This window comes from Mustelus asterias, chromosome 4 (genome assembly GCF_964213995.1).
Source record: "Mustelus asterias chromosome 4, sMusAst1.hap1.1, whole genome shotgun sequence".
Classification (NCBI taxonomy): Eukaryota; Metazoa; Chordata; class Chondrichthyes; order Carcharhiniformes; family Triakidae; genus Mustelus; species Mustelus asterias.
In genome coordinates, this window is record NC_135804.1 from 50,486,549 (window position 1) to 50,505,672 (window position 19,124).

At 40.2% G+C, this 19,124-nt stretch overlaps 1 protein-coding gene across 1 annotated transcript in view; it reads left to right on the forward strand.

Moving 5' to 3' along the window:
* The window catches only part of LOC144493108 (BTB/POZ domain-containing protein KCTD19-like), a 104,250-nt gene that overhangs the window by 32,080 nt on the left and 53,046 nt on the right, over positions 1-19,124 (forward strand). The window contains exons 7-9 of the mRNA XM_078212009.1: positions 4,710-4,822; positions 12,551-12,693; positions 16,872-16,955. Of these exons, the coding sequence (XP_078068135.1) occupies positions 4,710-4,822; positions 12,551-12,693; positions 16,872-16,955 (340 nt within the window). The remainder of the gene's footprint in view (positions 1-4,709; positions 4,823-12,550; positions 12,694-16,871; positions 16,956-19,124) is intronic.

Below are 19,124 nucleotides of genomic sequence, written 5' to 3' on the forward strand. Positions count from 1 at the left end.
TTATAAAAATAGTTCATGGCTCATAACAAAGATATGTCCCAGTGAGGAAGGAGGATTCAAGGAAGGAGATAAATAGTTAACCAGAGAAGTTAGGAGTAGTGTTAAACGGAAAGAAAAAAAAATGTGGCTAAGATTAGAGGGGTCACGAGAAGGCCTTGGCAGGTAAGATTAATGAGAGCCCTAAGGCGTTCTATAAATATGTGAAGAGTAAAAGGACGAGATGTGAAGGAATAGGACCTATAAAAGGTGAAGGTGAGAAAGTCTGTACAGAACCGGAAGAAATAACAGAGGTGCTTAATGAATGTTTTACCTCGGTATTCACGGTGGAAAAACACCTGGGTGGTTGTACTACAGGATTGAGGCGGACTGAAAAGATTGAGTATGTGGACATTAAGAATGAGGATGTGTTGGAAATTTTGAATAGCATCAATATAGATAAGTCGCCGGGACCGGATGGGATGTACCCCAGGTTGCTATGGGAGGCGAGGGAAGAGATTGCAGAACCTCTGGCGATGATCTTTGCATCGTCGTTGGAGACGGGAGAGGTTCCGAAGGATTGGAGGATTGCGGATGTGGTTCCTATTTTCAAGAAAGGGAATAGGGATAGCCCAGGAAATTACCGACCGGTGAGTCTAACCTCAGTCGTTGGTAAGTTGATGGAGAAGATCCTGAGGGACAGGATTTATGAACATTTAGAGAAGTTTAGTATGCTCAAAAGTAGTCAGCATGGCTTTGTCAAAGGCAAATCGTGCCTTACGAGCCTGGTGGAGTTCTTTGAAAATGTGACTAAACACATTGACGAAAGAAAAGCAGTAGATGTGGTTTACATGGACTTCAGCAAGGCGTTCGATAAGACTTCTCGAGAAAGTGAGAGGACATGGGATCCAAGAGGCTGTTGCCTTGTGGATTCAGAACTGGCTTGCCTGCAGAAGGCAGAGAGTGGTTGTAGACGGGTCTTTTTCTGAATGGAGGTCGGTCACCAGTGGAGTGCCCCAGGGATCTGTTCTGGGACCCTTGCTGTTTGTCATTTTCATAGATGACCTGGATGAGGAAGTGGAGGGATGGGTTGGTAAGTTTGCCGACGACACGAAGGTTGGTGGTGTTGTGGATAGGTTGAAGGGATGTCAGAAGCTGCAGCGTGACATAGATAGGATGCAAGACTGGGCGGAGAAGTGGCAGATGGACTTCAACCTGGATAAATGTATAGTGGTCCATTTTGGTAGGTCAAATGGGATGAAGGAGTATAATATCAAGGGTAAGACTCTTAGCAGTGTAGAGGATCAGAAGGACCTTGGGGTCCGGGTCCATAGGACTCTTAAATCGGCCTCGCAGGTAGAGGAGGTGGTTAAGAAGGCGTATGGTGTGCTGGCCTTCATCAATCGAGGGATTGAGTTTAGGAGTCGGGAGATAATGATGCAGCTTTATAAGACCCTCGTCAGACCCCACTTGGAGTACTGTGCTCAGTTCTGGTCGCCTCATTACAGGAGGGATGTGGAAATGATTGAAAGGGTGCAGAGAAGATTTACAAGGATGTTGCCTGGATTGGTTGGCATGCCTTATGAGGATAGGCTGAGGGAGCTCGGTCTTTTCTCCTTGGAGAGACGAAGGATGAGAGGTGACCTGATAGAGGTGTACAAGATGTTGCGAGGTATAGATCGGGTGGATTCTCGGAGGCTTTTTCCCAGGGCTGAAATGGCTGCTATGAGAGGACACAGGTTTAAGGTGCTGGGGAGTAGGTACAGAGGAGATGTCAGGAGTAAGTTTTTCATTCAGTGTGGTGGGTGAGTGGAATCGGCTGCCGTCTGTGGTGGTGGAGGCAAACTCGATAGGGTCTTTTAAGAGACTTCTGGATGAGTACATGGGGTTTAATAGGATTGAGGGTTATAGGTGAGCCTATATATATATATAAGCCTAGGTAGGTAGGGACATGACCGGCGCAACTTGTTTGTGCTGTATTTTTTCTATGTTCTATGTAAGCCAGAGGATTGGGAAAGTTTTAAAAACCAACAAAAGATGACCAAAAATAATTATGGAGAAGATTTGAGGGTAAATTAGCAAGTATTGTAAAAATGGACAGCAAGAGATTCTTTAAAACATAAAAAAGAAGAGAGAGGCCAAAGTGAACATAGGCCCTTAGAGAATGAGACTGGGGAAATAATAATGGGGAGCCATGAAATGGCAGAGGAATTAAATAAGTTATTTGTCTCTGTCTTCATGGTGAAAGACACTAATAACAGTCCAAAATACTTTATGGAACCCCTACATAGAATCTCCATTAAATTCCTACAGTGGAGAAGGAGGCCCTTTGGCTCATTGAGTTTGCACCGACTCTCCGAAAGAGCAAAAGCTGGAGAGGAAATAAATACATTAACTATCACTGGGGAAAAAGTACTAGCAAAACTAACTTGGGTAAAAACAGTAAGTCTCTTGGGCCTGATGGGTTGAATCCTAGGATATTAAAGGAAGTAGCTGCAGAGATAGTGGATGCACTGGTCATAATTAAGAAACCTTAAATTCTAGAAAAGTCCCAGAGAATTGGCAAATTGTCAATGTAACAACCTTATTCAAAAGGGGAGGGAGTAAAAGGCAGGGCCAGTTAACCTAACATCTGTCATTGGGAAAATGTTAGAGTCCATTATAAAGGTTACAAAAAAAAGCAGAGCATTTAGAAATACATAATATAATCAGGCACTGTCAGCATGGCTTCATGAAGGGGAAATCATGCCTGACAAATTTATTAAAATTATTTGAGATGGTAACCAGCAGGATAGATAAAAAGCAGGATAGATAAAGGGGATCCAGTAGATGCAATTTACTTGGATTTCCAAAAAGTATTTGATAAGTTACCACACAAAAGGCTACTTAATAAAGTTAGACCATAAGAAATAGGAACAGGAGTAGGCCATTCAAACCTTTGAGTCTGTTCTGCCATTTAATAAAAATATGGCTGATCTAACGCTCACTAAGTCCACATTCCTGCCTTATCTCCATAACCATTAGGTTTTTCAGCCTTGAAAATGTTCAAGGACTTGGACTGCACAGTTTCCTTGGGTAAAGAATTCCAAAGATTCACTACTCATAAATGAGCACTCCTTATTCTCCAACTATGCCCTCTGGTCCTACACTCTCCCATGAGTGGAAACATTCTCCCAACATTTACCCTGTCTAACTCGCTAAGAATCTTTTATGTTTCAATCCCATTCTTTTGAACTCCAAAAATCACAGACCCAACATGTCTAATCTTTTCTCATATGGCAGTCCCTCCATACCTGGGATCATCCTAGTAAACCTCCTCTGTACTATCTCCAATGATATATCTTTCCTTAAGTAAGAGGACCACAACTGTACACAGTATTCTAAATGTGGCCTCACTAGTACCTTGTACAGTTACCGCAACAGTTCTTTACTTTTATAATCTAGCCCTCTTGTAATGAAAGCTAGCATTCTATTTGCCTTCCCTATTACCGTCTGCATCTATATGTTGGCTTTCTGAGTTTCACAAACAAGGACCCCCAAATTCCTTTGTGCTCTGGCTTTCTACAGTTAAATTTATGCTACGGCTTTCTGCAGTTAAATTCTGCCTATTTAAATAATCCATGTCCTCATTCTTTCTTCCAAAATGAACAATCTATTCCTGCATTGAATCCCATTTGCCAATTTTCTGCCTACTCACTTAACCTGTAAATATCTCTCTGTAAACTGTTTATTTCCCCAGATCCTATCTTCCCACCCACCCTTGCATCATCCCCAAATTTGGCCAAAAACACAGTTTTTCTTTTCCTCCAAATCATTAGTATATGTTGTGAAGACCTGTGGTCTCAGCATTGATCCCTGTGGCACTCCACTAGTTAGCGCCCTCCAACCTGAGAAAGACCCCTTTATTGCTCCCTGTTAGTTAGCTAATTCTTTAGCATGCCAGAATATTACCTCCAACACCATGAGTTCCTATCTAGTCTAGTAGCCTTTTGTGTGGCATCTTATCAATTGCTTTTTTGAAAATCCAAATATACAACACTGACTTGTTCTCCTCTACTCTGGCTGATACCTCCTCAAAGAACTCTAGTAAATTTGTCAGCGCTCTCCATACGTGGGAGTAGCGGCGGGAGTTCAAGATCTGGCAAAACTCGGAAGTCACGATCTCCAATTTTCGCCATCCTTCGCAAGCAGTGTAATCAGGTTCATGCCCATAATGGGAATGAACCTGATTTTAATATATTTAAAAATAATTAAAGACCCCCTTTGCCATATATTCCTTTCTTGGTGTATTTTCAAACTTCACCGACGTGATGTCTCATCGGTCAAGTTTACAACAGGTTCACTCAGATGTGAACGTGTTGTTGGGAACCTCCCAGGGGTGTAGAAGTATAGCCCCCAGGGGAGAGGGACATGGTCAGAGCAGTGTCCTGGTATTGTCTGGCACAGGTTGGCACACTCTTTTGCAGCTTTAAAAACACTGCCCCGGAGTGCCTCACCTGATGAAGGGGCAGTGCTCTGAAAGCTTGTGCTACTAAATACACCAGTTGGACTTTAACCTGGTGTTGTGAAACTACTTACTGTGCCTACCCCAGTCCAACGCCAGGAACTCCACATCATGTCTCTTACCATGCAACAGTGATAGTGAAACAGGCAAATGTTTCTGCGTTTATGTACTCATTTAAATTCAAGCAACTTCCTAACACTGATTCATAACCCTTAAATTGTATTTTAAGGTTCTTTGGATGACTGTTGGACTGCTGATGTACACAGCCATACTCTTCTTCAAATTGTGAAAGTTTATGTGGGAAACTATTGGTATGCCACTTATCTGAATACCTTCTTAAAGGTATGTTTGTCCATTTTTTTTACAATCTGTTTGGCATGCATCCTAATGCTGCTATCATTTGTATGATCAAATAATATTTATGCAACAAACATTTATGTTTTTTGGGGTAATAATCAGTTTATCACTAGCATTAGTACCATGAAAACAGCTGAAACGGAAAAAAAAGTAATATCATTTAGATTACCAAAATTTTCATTGTTTTCATGATTGACAATTTCAAATTTATCATTTTGATATGTCAACTCTGAGATTATTAGAATCAACCATATAAGAAATAACAGACCAGAGCAATTAGTATGCCAAGCATTAAAGGGGTGAATACCGCTATCTCTCTCCTGAATTTTATGCTGGGGAGCCGTTTGTTCTGTGGGAACAGGCGCAGGATAATTGACTAAATATTTTGAAGACTACTGCTTTTGTGTTTAGAACTAAGTCAGTATTCCAAGGTCATTTTGCTAATCATAATCATTAAATGGATTATTTACTTGAGACTTATTTCTAAAAAAAAAGACAGTCAAGTATTGCAGTTCTTATTGAAACTACTTATTACTTCAAATCCTTTTGACACATTTTTCAAAATGGCAATATTTCCAGTCTATGTGTAAACCCTTAAATAGATTCCTGGCCATGTGTTAACTTCACTGAGGTTGCAACATATTACAGAATCCCCTTCTAAATTTTTTAGATTTTTCTAAAATCTTTCTAAATGTTCAGACATTTTTCCAAAGTTACTCATATATTTTCTGCCAAAAATGGCTATGCAGAAGAATTGCAGGATGGCATTGATTGCGACTTGATTATTGAAGAGTGTGACACATTTAGGAAGCATAGGAAGTTATGAAAAGGTGGAGCAGTGGTTCTGTTAATTAAAAATGACAGCACAGTAGAGAGTGATTTCCTAAGCAGTTTGGATAGAAATGAGGCGTGATAATGATGGCAAGAAAGTCACTTGTGGGAGTGGTATACAGGACCACTAACAGTAATTATTACATGGTTGGATAGGATATCAAAGACTAAATAGTGGCAGTTTGTCAGAAAGGTACAGTGATTAGCACAGGAGATTTTAGACTGGACAAATCAAATGGGCAAAGGTAGAAGTAGATGATAAATTCATAGAATGTTTTTAGGATAACTTAGATCAGTCACTCTGGAGCCAAGCAGAGAGCAGGCTATACTAGACCTGGTAATACGCAACGAGATAGGATTAATTGATTAACTCATGATGAATGTGCCCCTAGGTAGAAGTGATCATAATGTAATTGAATTTTACGTTCAGCTTGAGGGAGAGAAGAGTGGTCCAAGACTAGTATTTTAAACTTAAATAAGTACAATTATGAAGGCATGAAAGCAGAGCTAGCAAATATGAACTGGCAATTTAGGTTAAGGGATAGGTCAACAGAGATGCAGTGGAAGACATTTAAGGGAATATTTCAGAATACACAGAATAAATACATTCCAAAGAGAAAGAAAAATGCCAAGGGGTGGACCCACCATCTGTGGTTAACTAAAAAAGTTAAAAGATAGTATTAAACTTAAAGAAAAACATATAATTGCGTAAGATGGATGCAGGTAAGAGGATTGGGCAGAGTGTAAAAAACAGCAAAGAATAGCTAAATGATTAATAAGGAGGGAAACAAATTAGAGTATTAATGAAAACTAGCTAGAAATATAAAGACAGATAGTAAGAGTTGCTACAGATATTAGAAAAAGGTTGAAGTCTGGACCTATTGAAAATGAGTCTGGGAATTAATAATAGAAAATAGGGAGATGGGAGATTAATTAACTAGGGAGTTTGCATTGGTCTTTGCTATTGAGGATATAAGTAACATCTCAGAAATAGCTGTAAATCAGGAATTGGAAGGGAAGGAGGAACTCGAGAAAACTACATACCAGGAAAATTGTCAACCTGCAGTTCCAACAATTTGCTAAGTCATGTCTGGATCCTGATGGATTTCATCCTAGGGTCTTAAAAAAAGTGGAGTAGATAGTTCAGCAGGTCAGTCAAGGGTCATCCTGACTCAAAACGTTGGCTCTATTCTCTCTCCACAGATGCTGTCAGACCTGCTGAGATTTTCCAGCATTTTCAGTTTTTGTTTCATATTCCAGAATCCACAGTATTTTGCCTTTATCTGAAGTAAATAGTTAATGTGTTGGTTTTAATTTTCCAAAATTCATTAAATTGGAAAAGAGCTAATGCAACTCCTTTATTCAAAAAGGAAGAAAGAATGAAAGTGGGAAACTATAGGCTAGTTAGCTTAATATCTGTCATGGGGAAAATGAAGAAGCTATTATTAAAGACATTATAGCAGGCATTGGATAAGTCAAGGTAAAGAGTCAGAGTCAGCGTGGTTTTGTGAAAGAGAAATCACGTTTCACCAATTTATTGATGTTCTTTGAAGATGTAATACGTACTGTGGATAATGCTACAATCTGAGCTGATGGTACTGCTGACAGTAGGCTCAATAGATTGTAACTTTTATTTTTCGTTTAGTGATGTGGATGGACTGAGTTGGAGGACTGCTGGTTGACATCTAAATGAAGAATAAAACATTCATTCAACTAGAAATGATTAACTATAATGCATTCTCACTACAATTTCACAGATACATACAAATCTATAAGTTACGCAAGTTAGAAGATATCCTGTACTTTAATGTTCTCAGTAAATAAACAGTCGATGTGAACCGATTGGCGAAATGTGGTCAGACACACCACCCTCTGAAACCAAGTGACAGACGCCAACCAATTCAACTTCTGTGGATTTCTCATCAAATCTACTTATGCAATGTGAGCTGGTCTCACTGGAATTCTGACTTCCACACAAGTGTTTCCAATCACTGCTCTCGAAGAACACACTTTGAAATCTTCTCGCACCTGAGGCTTTCTCTCAGATGCCTTCACCAAGGATCCATATCCAGGATTTCAAACTCTCCTTTCAGTATTTCTCTGCCTTTGATTGCCATCTGAATTCAAACTTCTGTACAATCTCTCAGATACTCAGCCACAGTGACCGAACACCACTGCTTCATGGGTTGTATTAAGATGTCACCAATCTTAGGATTCCTTTAAATGTCTGGCTTCTCAGTAGCCAACTTTTCCAGATTGTCACCTTGGAGTTCTGTCTATAACTGGGAGCCTCTCTCCCTCCCTCTCTTTAACTTTAGTGAACAGTACCTTGTTCAGATTCCAGTTCTTTTTTCCCTGTGACTTCAGTGTTCCTGGGACTTCTTTTTTCTTCCCTGGTTTCTAGGACTATATTCTTTAGCTCCTGGGACTTGCTTTCTGCCCCACACTCAATTGTCCTGCCCCTGCTGGCAGTTTCTATGAGAGCTGCTTTCTTATCAGGTACCTGGTTCCAACTGAACCCAAATGCTTCTACTCTTTAGTGTGGGCCTCTGGTTGCTAAGCAACAGCTCAGCATTTTTACCTCTATAATTGATATTATTGCGTAATCCCTTAATTACAAATCAAGCACAATTTAAAATGAAAGCAAAAGCCATAGATATGCAGGCACCTTTGCTTAACATGAAGCTAAGTAAAGTTTTAACCCTTTCATAACCCACAAATATAGGAACACAAATTAAGCTTAAACTTTATTCCTAATATCCACAAATACAAATATCAATTATTCAAACCAGCTCAATTTCCTAACAAAGGGGAACCAATGGATGTAGTAGATCGATAAAGTTACTGCGGGGAAATAAAATTCATGGTATGGGGGTACCAAATACAGAGCAGGCATAATTGAGTCATTTTCTGGTTGGCAGGATGTGATAAATGGTGTGCCACAGGGATCAGTGCTGAGGCCTCAACTCTTTACAATTTATATCATTAATGATATGGTTGCTAAATTTGCTGATAACTCAAAGCAAGGTAGGAAAGTAAGTTCCAAGAAGGACATAAAGAGACTACAAAATGACACAGGTTAGGTGAATAGCAAGTATTAAGACCCAGGCCAGAAACTCCAAAGCGTTTTGTGAAGTTAGCCTAGTTCCTAAGTTTTACATTGATTTTGACATTGGTCAGCTTAGGGTGTTCCACTCCGGGTATAATCAAGTGAACCACTAGGAAGCTTTTATCAAACAAAGTTTATTTAAGACACATTTGGAATATAACCAAAAGAATTAGCATAACTGTTACCAATTACAGGACTTAAACATAACACATTAAATCTTAATAGATTTAACTATCTTTGTTGTTCCAATTTAAAGCAATACCCAATAGACATGCACTCTTTTCAGAATTAGTTAGCACTAATGCAAATATGGTCACGTGATGCTAGATTTTCAGCTTTCTACGACTTCTAGACAGATACCCGGACAGTAATCTTCAGAGAAGGATATATCCTCAAGACAGCAAAACTTTAGAGAGGTAAACCCAGTCTCTAGCAACTTCCAGTCTTCAGATTTCAGAGACAGGAAAGGATATGTCTCTCTGCAGCTTCTCAAAACAGCATCACCCAGCCAACAGAATCTCCAACTTCAGAGAGGGGGAAAAGCACTGCTGTCTCTCTTAGCTCCAAGCTGTTTCTAAAAAAACAAGACTAAAACTGGACTTCCCTATGAAGCATAGCTGTCCCCAGTCTTATGGCATTCATTGTCAATCACCCCTAATCAAGCTCTACTCTGCAATTCCAGGGGAATATTAAAACCACAGAACACTGCATTAGTTCAGATCAAAATAAACATTGTCAATTATACTGCTTCAGTAACAAAGGACACCGGCTGCAGACAACATGGTGTCAACAAAATCCCAAGGACTGCTAAAACATCCTGCAGAGAAACATGATTTAAATACATTTCTTAAAGACACAGTATTGTCACACAAGGATCTGACAAATAGAGTATAATGTGGGAAAATGTGAGATTGTCCATTTTGGAAGAACAAATAAAAAAAGAAGCATATTATCTAAATGGCGAGAGATTGCAGAGCTCTGCAATGTATAGGAATCTGGGTGTCCGAGTGCATTATTTGTAAAACGTTAGTATGTAGGTGCAGCAAATAACTTTCTAGTTATTGTTTTTTGCATGAGGAATTGAATACAAGAATAGGGAAGTTATGTTTCAGTTATGCAGGACATTGGAGTAGTCTTGCTTAAGGAAGTCTGTAAATACATTGGAAGCAGTTCAGAAAAGGTTTACTAGATTAATATCTGGAAAGGTTGGGTTGTCTTATGAGGAACGAATAGATAGGCTAGGCTTGTTTTCCCTGGAGTTCATAATAGTAAGAGGCGTCTTGATTGAAATATGATCGTGAGGGGACTTGACAGGGTGGGTGTGGAAAGGATGTTCCCTCTTATTGGAGAATCTGGAACTAGGAGTCCTGTTTTACAAAGTAAAGGGTGGCCCACTTAAGACAGGAGATGAGGATTTTTTTTTCTCAGAAGGTCATGAGACTTTGGAATTATCTTCAAGAGGTGGTTGAGGCAGAGTCTTTGAATGTCTTTAAGACAGCGGTAGATAGATTACCAGTAAGCGAGGGGATGAAAGTTTATTCAGGGTAAACATGACACGGAGTTGATAAAATTAAATCAGCCATGATATTGAATGACGGAGCAGGCATGAGGGGTCTAGTAGCCTATTCCTGTCCCTAATTTGAATGTTCAAATGTTAAGAACTGCAGAAATCTGCCCCCGATATCAACACTATTAAATGCAAATCCCAGTTTTTCTTGGTCCCATTTTCTCCCCAATTCTTGGTTTTCCTGAATATGGTTAGTCATGATTCCACAGGCACAAGCCCTCTAGTACTTCAATCAAATATAATTTTGATCTGTTTGGATTATCTTGGCCAGGAATTAAATATGATTATCATGGACACTGCTAAGTTCATCCTGGGAGAAAGGGAATTCAGAGTGAGACTAGTCTTGTCAGCTTCTCATTAATTCCCTAGTATTTGTCAATTCCCTAGTATTTGAAGGCCAAAATATCAAGCTGGCTCTTTTTATCCACTGACAGGTAATCTGCTTGCTGTATTGTAAATTAGTTTTGAGTAGCTCAGTCTTTAAAGCAATTAAGGGTGAAATTGGTCTTCAGAAATAGTGAAAATTTGGCTCCCACAGTAAAAAGTTAAGGTGAATAATGTGGATGGATTTAGAGAAGGCTAGATAAGTATATGAGGGAAAAGGGGATAGAAGGTTGTATTGAAAGAGTTAGAGGAGGATGCTACAGTAGAGCCTAAATGGTAGAATTGACTGGTTAGGCGGAGTAGTCTGTTTCTGCACTATACATTATATGTAATTCTGTACAAACTGGGCAAAAATGACGTGACAACCTGTTTTGTACCCTCCCAACTTTCTTTCCCATTAACTTTTCAAGAAAATTGAACAGACTGTGAAACTGGTTGCTAGTTCATCATTGCTTTTATTGGTGGAGACCAATTTTATTCGCACTGTATCATGTGATCTCCAGGAATGTCCAACCTACATCCTGGCGTGACCATTCTTTATTTGAGAGCTTAGGAAGGGTACGACAAAATGTATTTAAAGTAATGGGGCATTATAGATGAGCCCAATTCTGTTAATGTCCCCTGTAGCAGGAGGCATTAAATAGTTATGAGGTGGGAATTCCTATGCCAACTTAAGGTGTCAAGTCTAATTATAGCTACTATTGATTGTATTGGGTTATTCAGCCAATAATATTGATCAAACTGGGAATTTTTTGGTCTGTATGGCTCAATACCACATAGCCGTGTACATTTAATGCCCATTTGTTTATTAATGTTACATTTTGATAGCTTTTAAGGGGCATCTTGATAAATACATAAATAGGATGGGAATAGAGAGATATGGTCCCCGGGAGGGTAGGGAGTTTTAGTTCAGTCGGGCAGCATGGTCGGTGCAGGCTTGGAGAGCCGAAGGGCCTGTTCCTGTGCTGTAATTTTCTTTTATTTTTTTGTAGTAAATAAAGTTGGAATATAATCAGAATTGTGTAGGAATGCTTTGTAAAACATGTAAGGACAAATTTATGAATGCATACTCATAAGGAGAAAGGTCTTGTGGCGTAGTGCTGGAGTCTAGATCAGAAGCTCTGTGTTCAAGTCCAACTCCAGGACCTGGTGGCCATAAAAGGTACGTGCATCTGGTCAAGCAAGTAGATTACTAGCCTGTAAATCCTTCCAAACGCCCAATGGCAGGCGTTCAAGAACAGGAGAGTTCAGCCATACTGCAGAAGCCAGCAGCAAATCATTGTATACTTTGCCAAGAATAATTATGGACCAACCCAATCAAAGTCCATGGTCGCCAACACCCTCTTGGGGCATGGTACTTGAGGAGGAGACTACTACTGGGAGTGCATGTCTGGAAGTATCTTGCAATTTGCTTGCAATAATGAATTTGCCACTCCATGTGATAAAGTGGAGTGGTTGAGGCAAATGGTATAGATGTATTCAAAGGAAGCTAGATAAGTACATGAGAGAAAAAGGAATATAAGATCATGTTGAAGTAGGGGAGAGTGGAATAAGGCATTTGTGCCACCTTGTGCATAGGCTCATTGGTCTGTATATGTACTTCTTTATCCAGAAGAACAGTGATTTTCTGGTATAAGTTCCCAGAGGACAGGGCTCAATGTTTAAAGTGATCTTTCACAAATTGGCACTAATTTGATGTTATTTGAAATAGTTGCTAATCTAATCGAATGATCTACAGAAATTTATTTAAAATATATCATGCAAAAATTTATAGTTTGTTCATTGGATTATGACTATATATGATATCTTTCTTGCCCATTAGTACCCAGAACTACTATGTAATCGCAGCAAAGCACAATGGATTGCATATGGCAAGACACTTTTTATTATTGGAGATGGTCAGATGTTCAGACATATTATCAACTTTCTGCGGTTCGACAAACTGCATATACCATCAGGATTCAAGTGAGAACTTTACTTCATGTTTTAGCCATTGAATGTCAAGTAACGGATCAGCATAATAATAAATGTGTTTCAGTATTCTAAACAAAAACTAACAAATCTAATGTTATGAACGTTTTGTTTGTTTGTTGGTTGTAAGTGTGTATAAAATCTCAAGCCACCGCATGAAGTGGCTTCAATATAACAATTGCTGATATCAGCCAGAGAAGCTAGTGGGAATATGCTAGAGTGGTGTAGAAGGTGCTTAACACTATGCAGTCTTGTCTAGATAACATACGAGAACTTTTTTTTTAACTGAGTAGGTGCTGACAGCAGTGAGGGGAGAGTCAGCACAGCCTCCCAGATCCATAGGTTGTGAGGTGAGAGCAATCTACAAGAGGTTTATTGGACTGTGGAAGAGTATCAAGCCTGGTTTGAATAAAATGTGCCCACTCAGTGGCACGAATACCGCTTTTTAATTAATTTGTGGGATATGAGCATTGCCGGCAAAGTCAGCATTTAATGTCCATCCCTAATTACCCTTGTGAAGCTGCCTCCTTGAACTTCTCCATGTAGTGTATGTACATCCACAGTGCTGTTATGGAGGAACGTCAGGATTTTGACCAAGCAATAGTGAAGGAGCAGTGATAGATTTCCAAGTCAGCATCATGTGTGACTAGGAGGGGAACTTGCAGATTTTGATGTTCCCATGGGTCCCCTGCTCTTGTGCTTCCAGGTGGTAAAGGTCTTCGCTCTGAAAGAAGCCTTGGTAAGTTGTTGCAGTGCAACTTGTAGATGTTACTTATATACCTGCACTTTGCATGAATTAAGTACTCCGCCCAAGACAGTGTCACATCAAGAGTGCTGTTTGCAAAGCACTGACTCTAACCCTGACATCTGAACACAAAGAAGTTGGAATTCCAATTTAGTGCCAGACTAACAGAACATTGCCTCACAGATGTTGGGGATGCTTTTCCCCAAAGATTCTAATGTCACAAAAGTCTGAAATCCGGAGTGTTCCACAATACTTGTAGACATAAACTCCACTTCAGAATCAGTTAGCATAAACACACTTACAGGAGTGCCAGTCTTCAAGCCTTTTAACATCTCTGGACAGAGATAGAGAGAGAAACCTGTCTTCTGATTCTCAGACAGCAATCTCCAGAGAAAGACCTGTCTTCCAACAGCAGATCTCCAGAGAGAGAGGGACAAAAAACCTTTTGCAGACTTTTGGAAAGAGAGATACTTAGTTGCTAGCAGGTCCCAGACTTCAATTTCCAGAGAGAGAAGGAGAGAGAAAGAGCCGCTGCTCCTTTCAAATTTGAACAGCAGCTGCCTTCTTGTCTCTCTGTAAGCCGAGCTCTGCCCATTCACAGACTCTCTCTTTTGTCAATCAATCTAAATAAACCCAACTCTGAAACCCCAAGACACAACCCAAAAAAAACCAAAACTGTATTCATTCAGATATAAATAAACACCCCATTAACTAGGAGCAATTATTTTTCTGCATGCTCAACATGTGGCTGCAGGTTGCAGACAAATCGGCACCGTTTAAACAGAGTTGGATCTTAACAGCTTCACAAAAAAAATGACACACATACACTTCTTAAAGGCACAGTATTGTCACACTTAGCTTTTTTGCCATCCTGCGCCCTTTTTCCAACTTTACTATTTTACAGAGAAGAGTATCTAATAAAGTCATGTTAGTTTCTTAAAAAGTTAGATCTTAAGTTCTTATGAAATTTGGATTTTAACATTTAGTATTCTGTTAGTAACCTAATAGTCTTACACCATAGGACCCATGTGCCTAATTGAACTTATTCATCAGTATACGCTCTTCATGTGGTTGTTTGAGAATCCTTTGGATGCCACACTTGAAAATTCGGGTGATATACAGGAATTTCATGTTGAAAGCATACAAAGGGATTCAACAACCTTTAAATGAAATAACTCTTTGATCACCTGTAGGAACATAGAGGGATAAAGTACAGTACCTGTCTTGCCTGCTAAACCTACATCTGTTGCTATTTAGATCTTTGGCTCTTCTTACAGGAGGCTGTGACTTGGGGCTTGAGAGGACTTTAATGGCATGCTTCATGTTCCATAGTGGACAAAGCTGCCTCCTCACTGATCCATAATGATCTGAAAAGGGCGATATTACATGTAACATGACAGAAAGGTAGATGGATGAGGACATGTCCTCTCATTGATAACCAATCTTCACCTCAGGAAAAAAAAGTTTAAAGCAACAGATACAGTAAAGACTATAGGACATGATAACATTCATGCTATAGTACTGAAGACGTGTGCCCTAAAACTAGTTGCACTCCTAGCAAAGCTGTTTCTTTACAGCTACAATCCTGGCATCTCTCGGAAAATGTGGATAATTTCCCAGCTATGTCCTGTCCACAAAAAGTAAGGTCAAGTCTAATCTGGCCAATTTTCTGTGTCTTGATGAAGAATTCACCGCATGCATTGGAAAAATAGCCACCAACTATTAGCTGACTAACAATACCAGCATGAAAAAATAATAAACTGACCCACAAGACAAAAATATTTATCAATGAGGCATGTATCATCGACTCAATAGCTTCCATCTCTGGTGTCTACAATACATCGTTGGCATCTCATGGAAAGACAAAGTCAGCAATGAAGTAGTCCTTTCCAGGGCAAACATGCCAAGCATACTAGCACCAATCAAGCAAAGAAAGCTTTGCTGCCTTGGACATGTGCATTGGTTGGCAGATGGCCACATTTTCAAGGATATTTGTTATGGGAAGATAGCTTATGCCAAGAGCATCCAAAATTCAAATTCAAGGATAATATCAAAAGACATCAACATCAATCAAGACGAGTAGGAATTTTAGCTGACATTCGATGCCGATATCAACACTAGCTGTGGGCAAGAATTGGGCACCACGGCAACATATGGTTTCAGAAACTCCAAAGTAGATGCTCAGCCCTGAAAATATGGCATCAGTAAGGTTCAGTGTTCATCCCCACCATTAATAAGTGACAACTTTGCATTTGGCACTTGTGGCAGGCTTTGTTTTTCAAGATTTGGCTTGTTCAGCCACCAAAAGAAGTGCAGCAGATGACCTCACCAAAGTTCTGAGGCTGAATTTCAGTTGCAACAATGTAAACAGTCTATTCTCGGTCATCCGAAAAGTGATAGAAAGTGTCATTGGCAATACTTATCAAGTGACATGCAAGAATCTGCTCAATTTGGTTTCCACCAGTGGCATGCAGCATTTGTTTAAACATGCGGAAAATAAATTAATTCCAGAGATGAGATGGGATTAATGTTCCTTTACAGTAAGGCAGCATTTCATCGAGTGTGGGAATCGGGGAGCCAAAATAAAATTCAAGTTCACTAGTTGGAGAGTTGGAGTTATACCTACTAAAAGGAAGATGATTGTGATTGTTGGGGTCCAATCACCTCCATCCCAGGATATCATTGCAGGAGTTTCTCAGAGTAGTGCCCTCAGCTGACCCATCTTCATTTGCTTCATTAATGACCTTCCTGCCATAAAAGGTCAGAAGTGGAGATGTTCACTGATTGCACAGTGTTCAGTACCATTTGCAACTGATTAGGTAATGAAGAAGTCTGTGTCCACATGCAGAAAGACCTGGATAATATTCAGGTTTGGGCATAGAAAACAGGAACAGGAGTAGACCACTCAACCCTTTGAGCCTGCTCCGCACATCAGCAGTCTCACTGCTAGGGGTGAGAGCTGCCATGTAAGCAGGTGAAAGATGAGGTCTCGGCTCAAGATGGAAGCACCCTCTGAAGAATTCAACTTTAAAAACAAACAAAAAAACGGCCACAACTTTGTAACCATTATTGTGGAGGAGGAACTGTTCTACTGGGTGGCCTTCCATTGTAATTCATCAATTCTGTCTGACATAAAAAAGGGGCAACAGAAGTAGGCAGTCTGAGTAAATATTTAGTATATTAGCATCTTTATTGCAGCGTATGTTCTTTTTGATGATTGTTTGAAATGATACAATGCAATTTTAAGAAACAATTTCTTACAATCTAATTTTGAAATATCTAATGTGCTTTGTATAGAATTAATTAAATGACAAAACCAGCATTACTTTATGAAACAATGTTCTAAATATTGCAATAATTGCAAAAATAGCTCAAGTCATTCATAACAGTCCTGTAATTGTTCTTTATATCCATTTAACAATTGCAGAGAATGGCCATTACTTTGCCAAGAAATAGAAGAATGTAAAATTCCTGCACTTTCTGAAGCCTTGCGCCAATGTGAGCTCTACAGGTATAAATAGTAAAAGCAATTTTAATTGCATGGAAAAGTTTATAGTGGAATAATGTAAGATTACTTTTTAAAAATATAGAAAACCAGTAGAATTTGCAGCTCTTCCCACTTTGTGTCACATTTTTTGAACAACTTATTTTGAACTTTGCCTATTAATAGATTTGCCTGGTTTATTTGGGCAGTGTCTGTCTTACTGCATTGAAGCTAAATCTAGCATCTGTTTTTCATTTCTCCTTTGAATTCAATCGTAGGAACATAGAATTAGGAGCAGGAGTATTCAGCCCTTCGAGCCTGCTCCACTATTCAATAAGATCATGGCTAATCTGGTAGTCTCAGCTCCACTTTGCCACCTGCTCCCTATAACTCTTGACTGCTTTGTTTATCAACTATCTGTCTAACTATGTTGAATAAATTAAAGAGAGAATCTGGTGAACTGGTGTGATGACTATAATCTCTCCCTCGATGTCAACAAAACGAAGGAAATAGTCATTGACTTCAGGAAGTGTAGTGGGGGGACATGCCCCTGTCTACATCAACGCAGACAAAGTGGAAATGGTTGAGAGCTTCAAGTTTCTAGGTGTCCAGATCATCAACAACCTGTCCTGGTCCCTCCATATCACGCTATAGTTAAGAAAGCCCATCAATGCCTCTACTTTCTCAGGTGGCTAAGGAAATTTGACATGTCCGCCAATGAGTGGTGTCCCAAGGGTAAGGTGTTGGATTGGGGGAACGTTTACAGATGCACCATAGAAAGCATTTTTTTTTTGGTTGTATCACAGTTTGGTATGGCCCCTGCTCTGTCCAAGACCACAAGAAACTGAAAAGGGTCGTGAACGAAGAAGCCCAGTCTATCACGCAAACCAGTTTCCTATCCATTGACTCTGTCTACACTTCCTACTGTCTCAAAGAACAATACAGCACAGGAACAGGCCCTTTGGCCCTCCAAGCCCGTGCCGCTCCCTGGTCCAAACTAGACCATTCTTTTGTATCCCTCCATTCCCACTCCATTCATGTAGCTATCTCGATAAGTCTTAAACGTTCCCAGTGTGTCCACCTCCACCACCTTGCCTGGCAGCGCATTCCAGGCCCCCACCACCCTCTGTGTAAAATATGTCCTTCTGATATCTGTGTTAAACCTCCCCCCCTTCACCTTGAACCTATGACCCCTCGTGAACATCACCACCGACCTGGGGAAAAGCTTCCCACCGTTCACCCTATCTATGCCTTTCATAATTTTATACACCTCTATTAAGTCTCCCCTCATCCTCCGTCTTTCCAGGGAGAACAACCCCAGTATACCCAATCTCTCCTCATAACTAAGCCCCTCCATACCAGGCAACATCCTGGTAAACCTCCTCTGTACTCTCTCCAAAGCCTCCACGTCCTTCTGGTAGTGTGGCGACCAGAACTGGACGCAGTATTCCAAATGCGGCCGAACCAATGTTCTATACATCTGCAACATCAGACTCCAACTTATATACTCTATGCCCCGTCCTATAAAGGCAAGCATGCCATATGCCTTCTTCACCACCTTCTCCACCTGTGACGTCACCTTCAAGGATCTGTGGACTTGCACACCCAGGTCCCTCTGCGTATCTACACCCTTTATGGTTCTGCCATTTATCGTATAGCTCCTCCCGACATTATTTCTACCAAAATGCATCACTTCGCATTTATCAGGATTGAACTCCCATCTGCCATTTCTTTGCCCAAATTTCCAGCCTATCTATATCCTTCTGTAGCCTCTGACAATGCTCCTCACTATCTGCAAGTCCTGCCAATTTTGTGTCGTCCGCAAACTTACTGATCACCCCAGTTACACCTTCTTCCAGATCGTTTATATAAATCACAAACAGCAGAGGTCCCAATACAGAGCCCTGCGGAACACCACTAGTCACAGGCCTCCAGCCGGAAAAAGACCCTTCCACTACCACCCTCTGTCTTCTGTGACCAAGCCAGTTCTCTACCCATCTAGCCACCTCCCCCTTTATCCCATGAGATCCAACCTTTTGCACCAGCCTACCATGAGGGTAGGCTGGTCCATATAGACGACATCCACGGCCCTTCCCTCGTCAACCATTCTAGTCACTTCTTCAAATAACTCCACCAGGTTAGTGAGGCATGACCTCCCTCTCACAAAACCATGCTGACTATTATTAATGAGTTTAT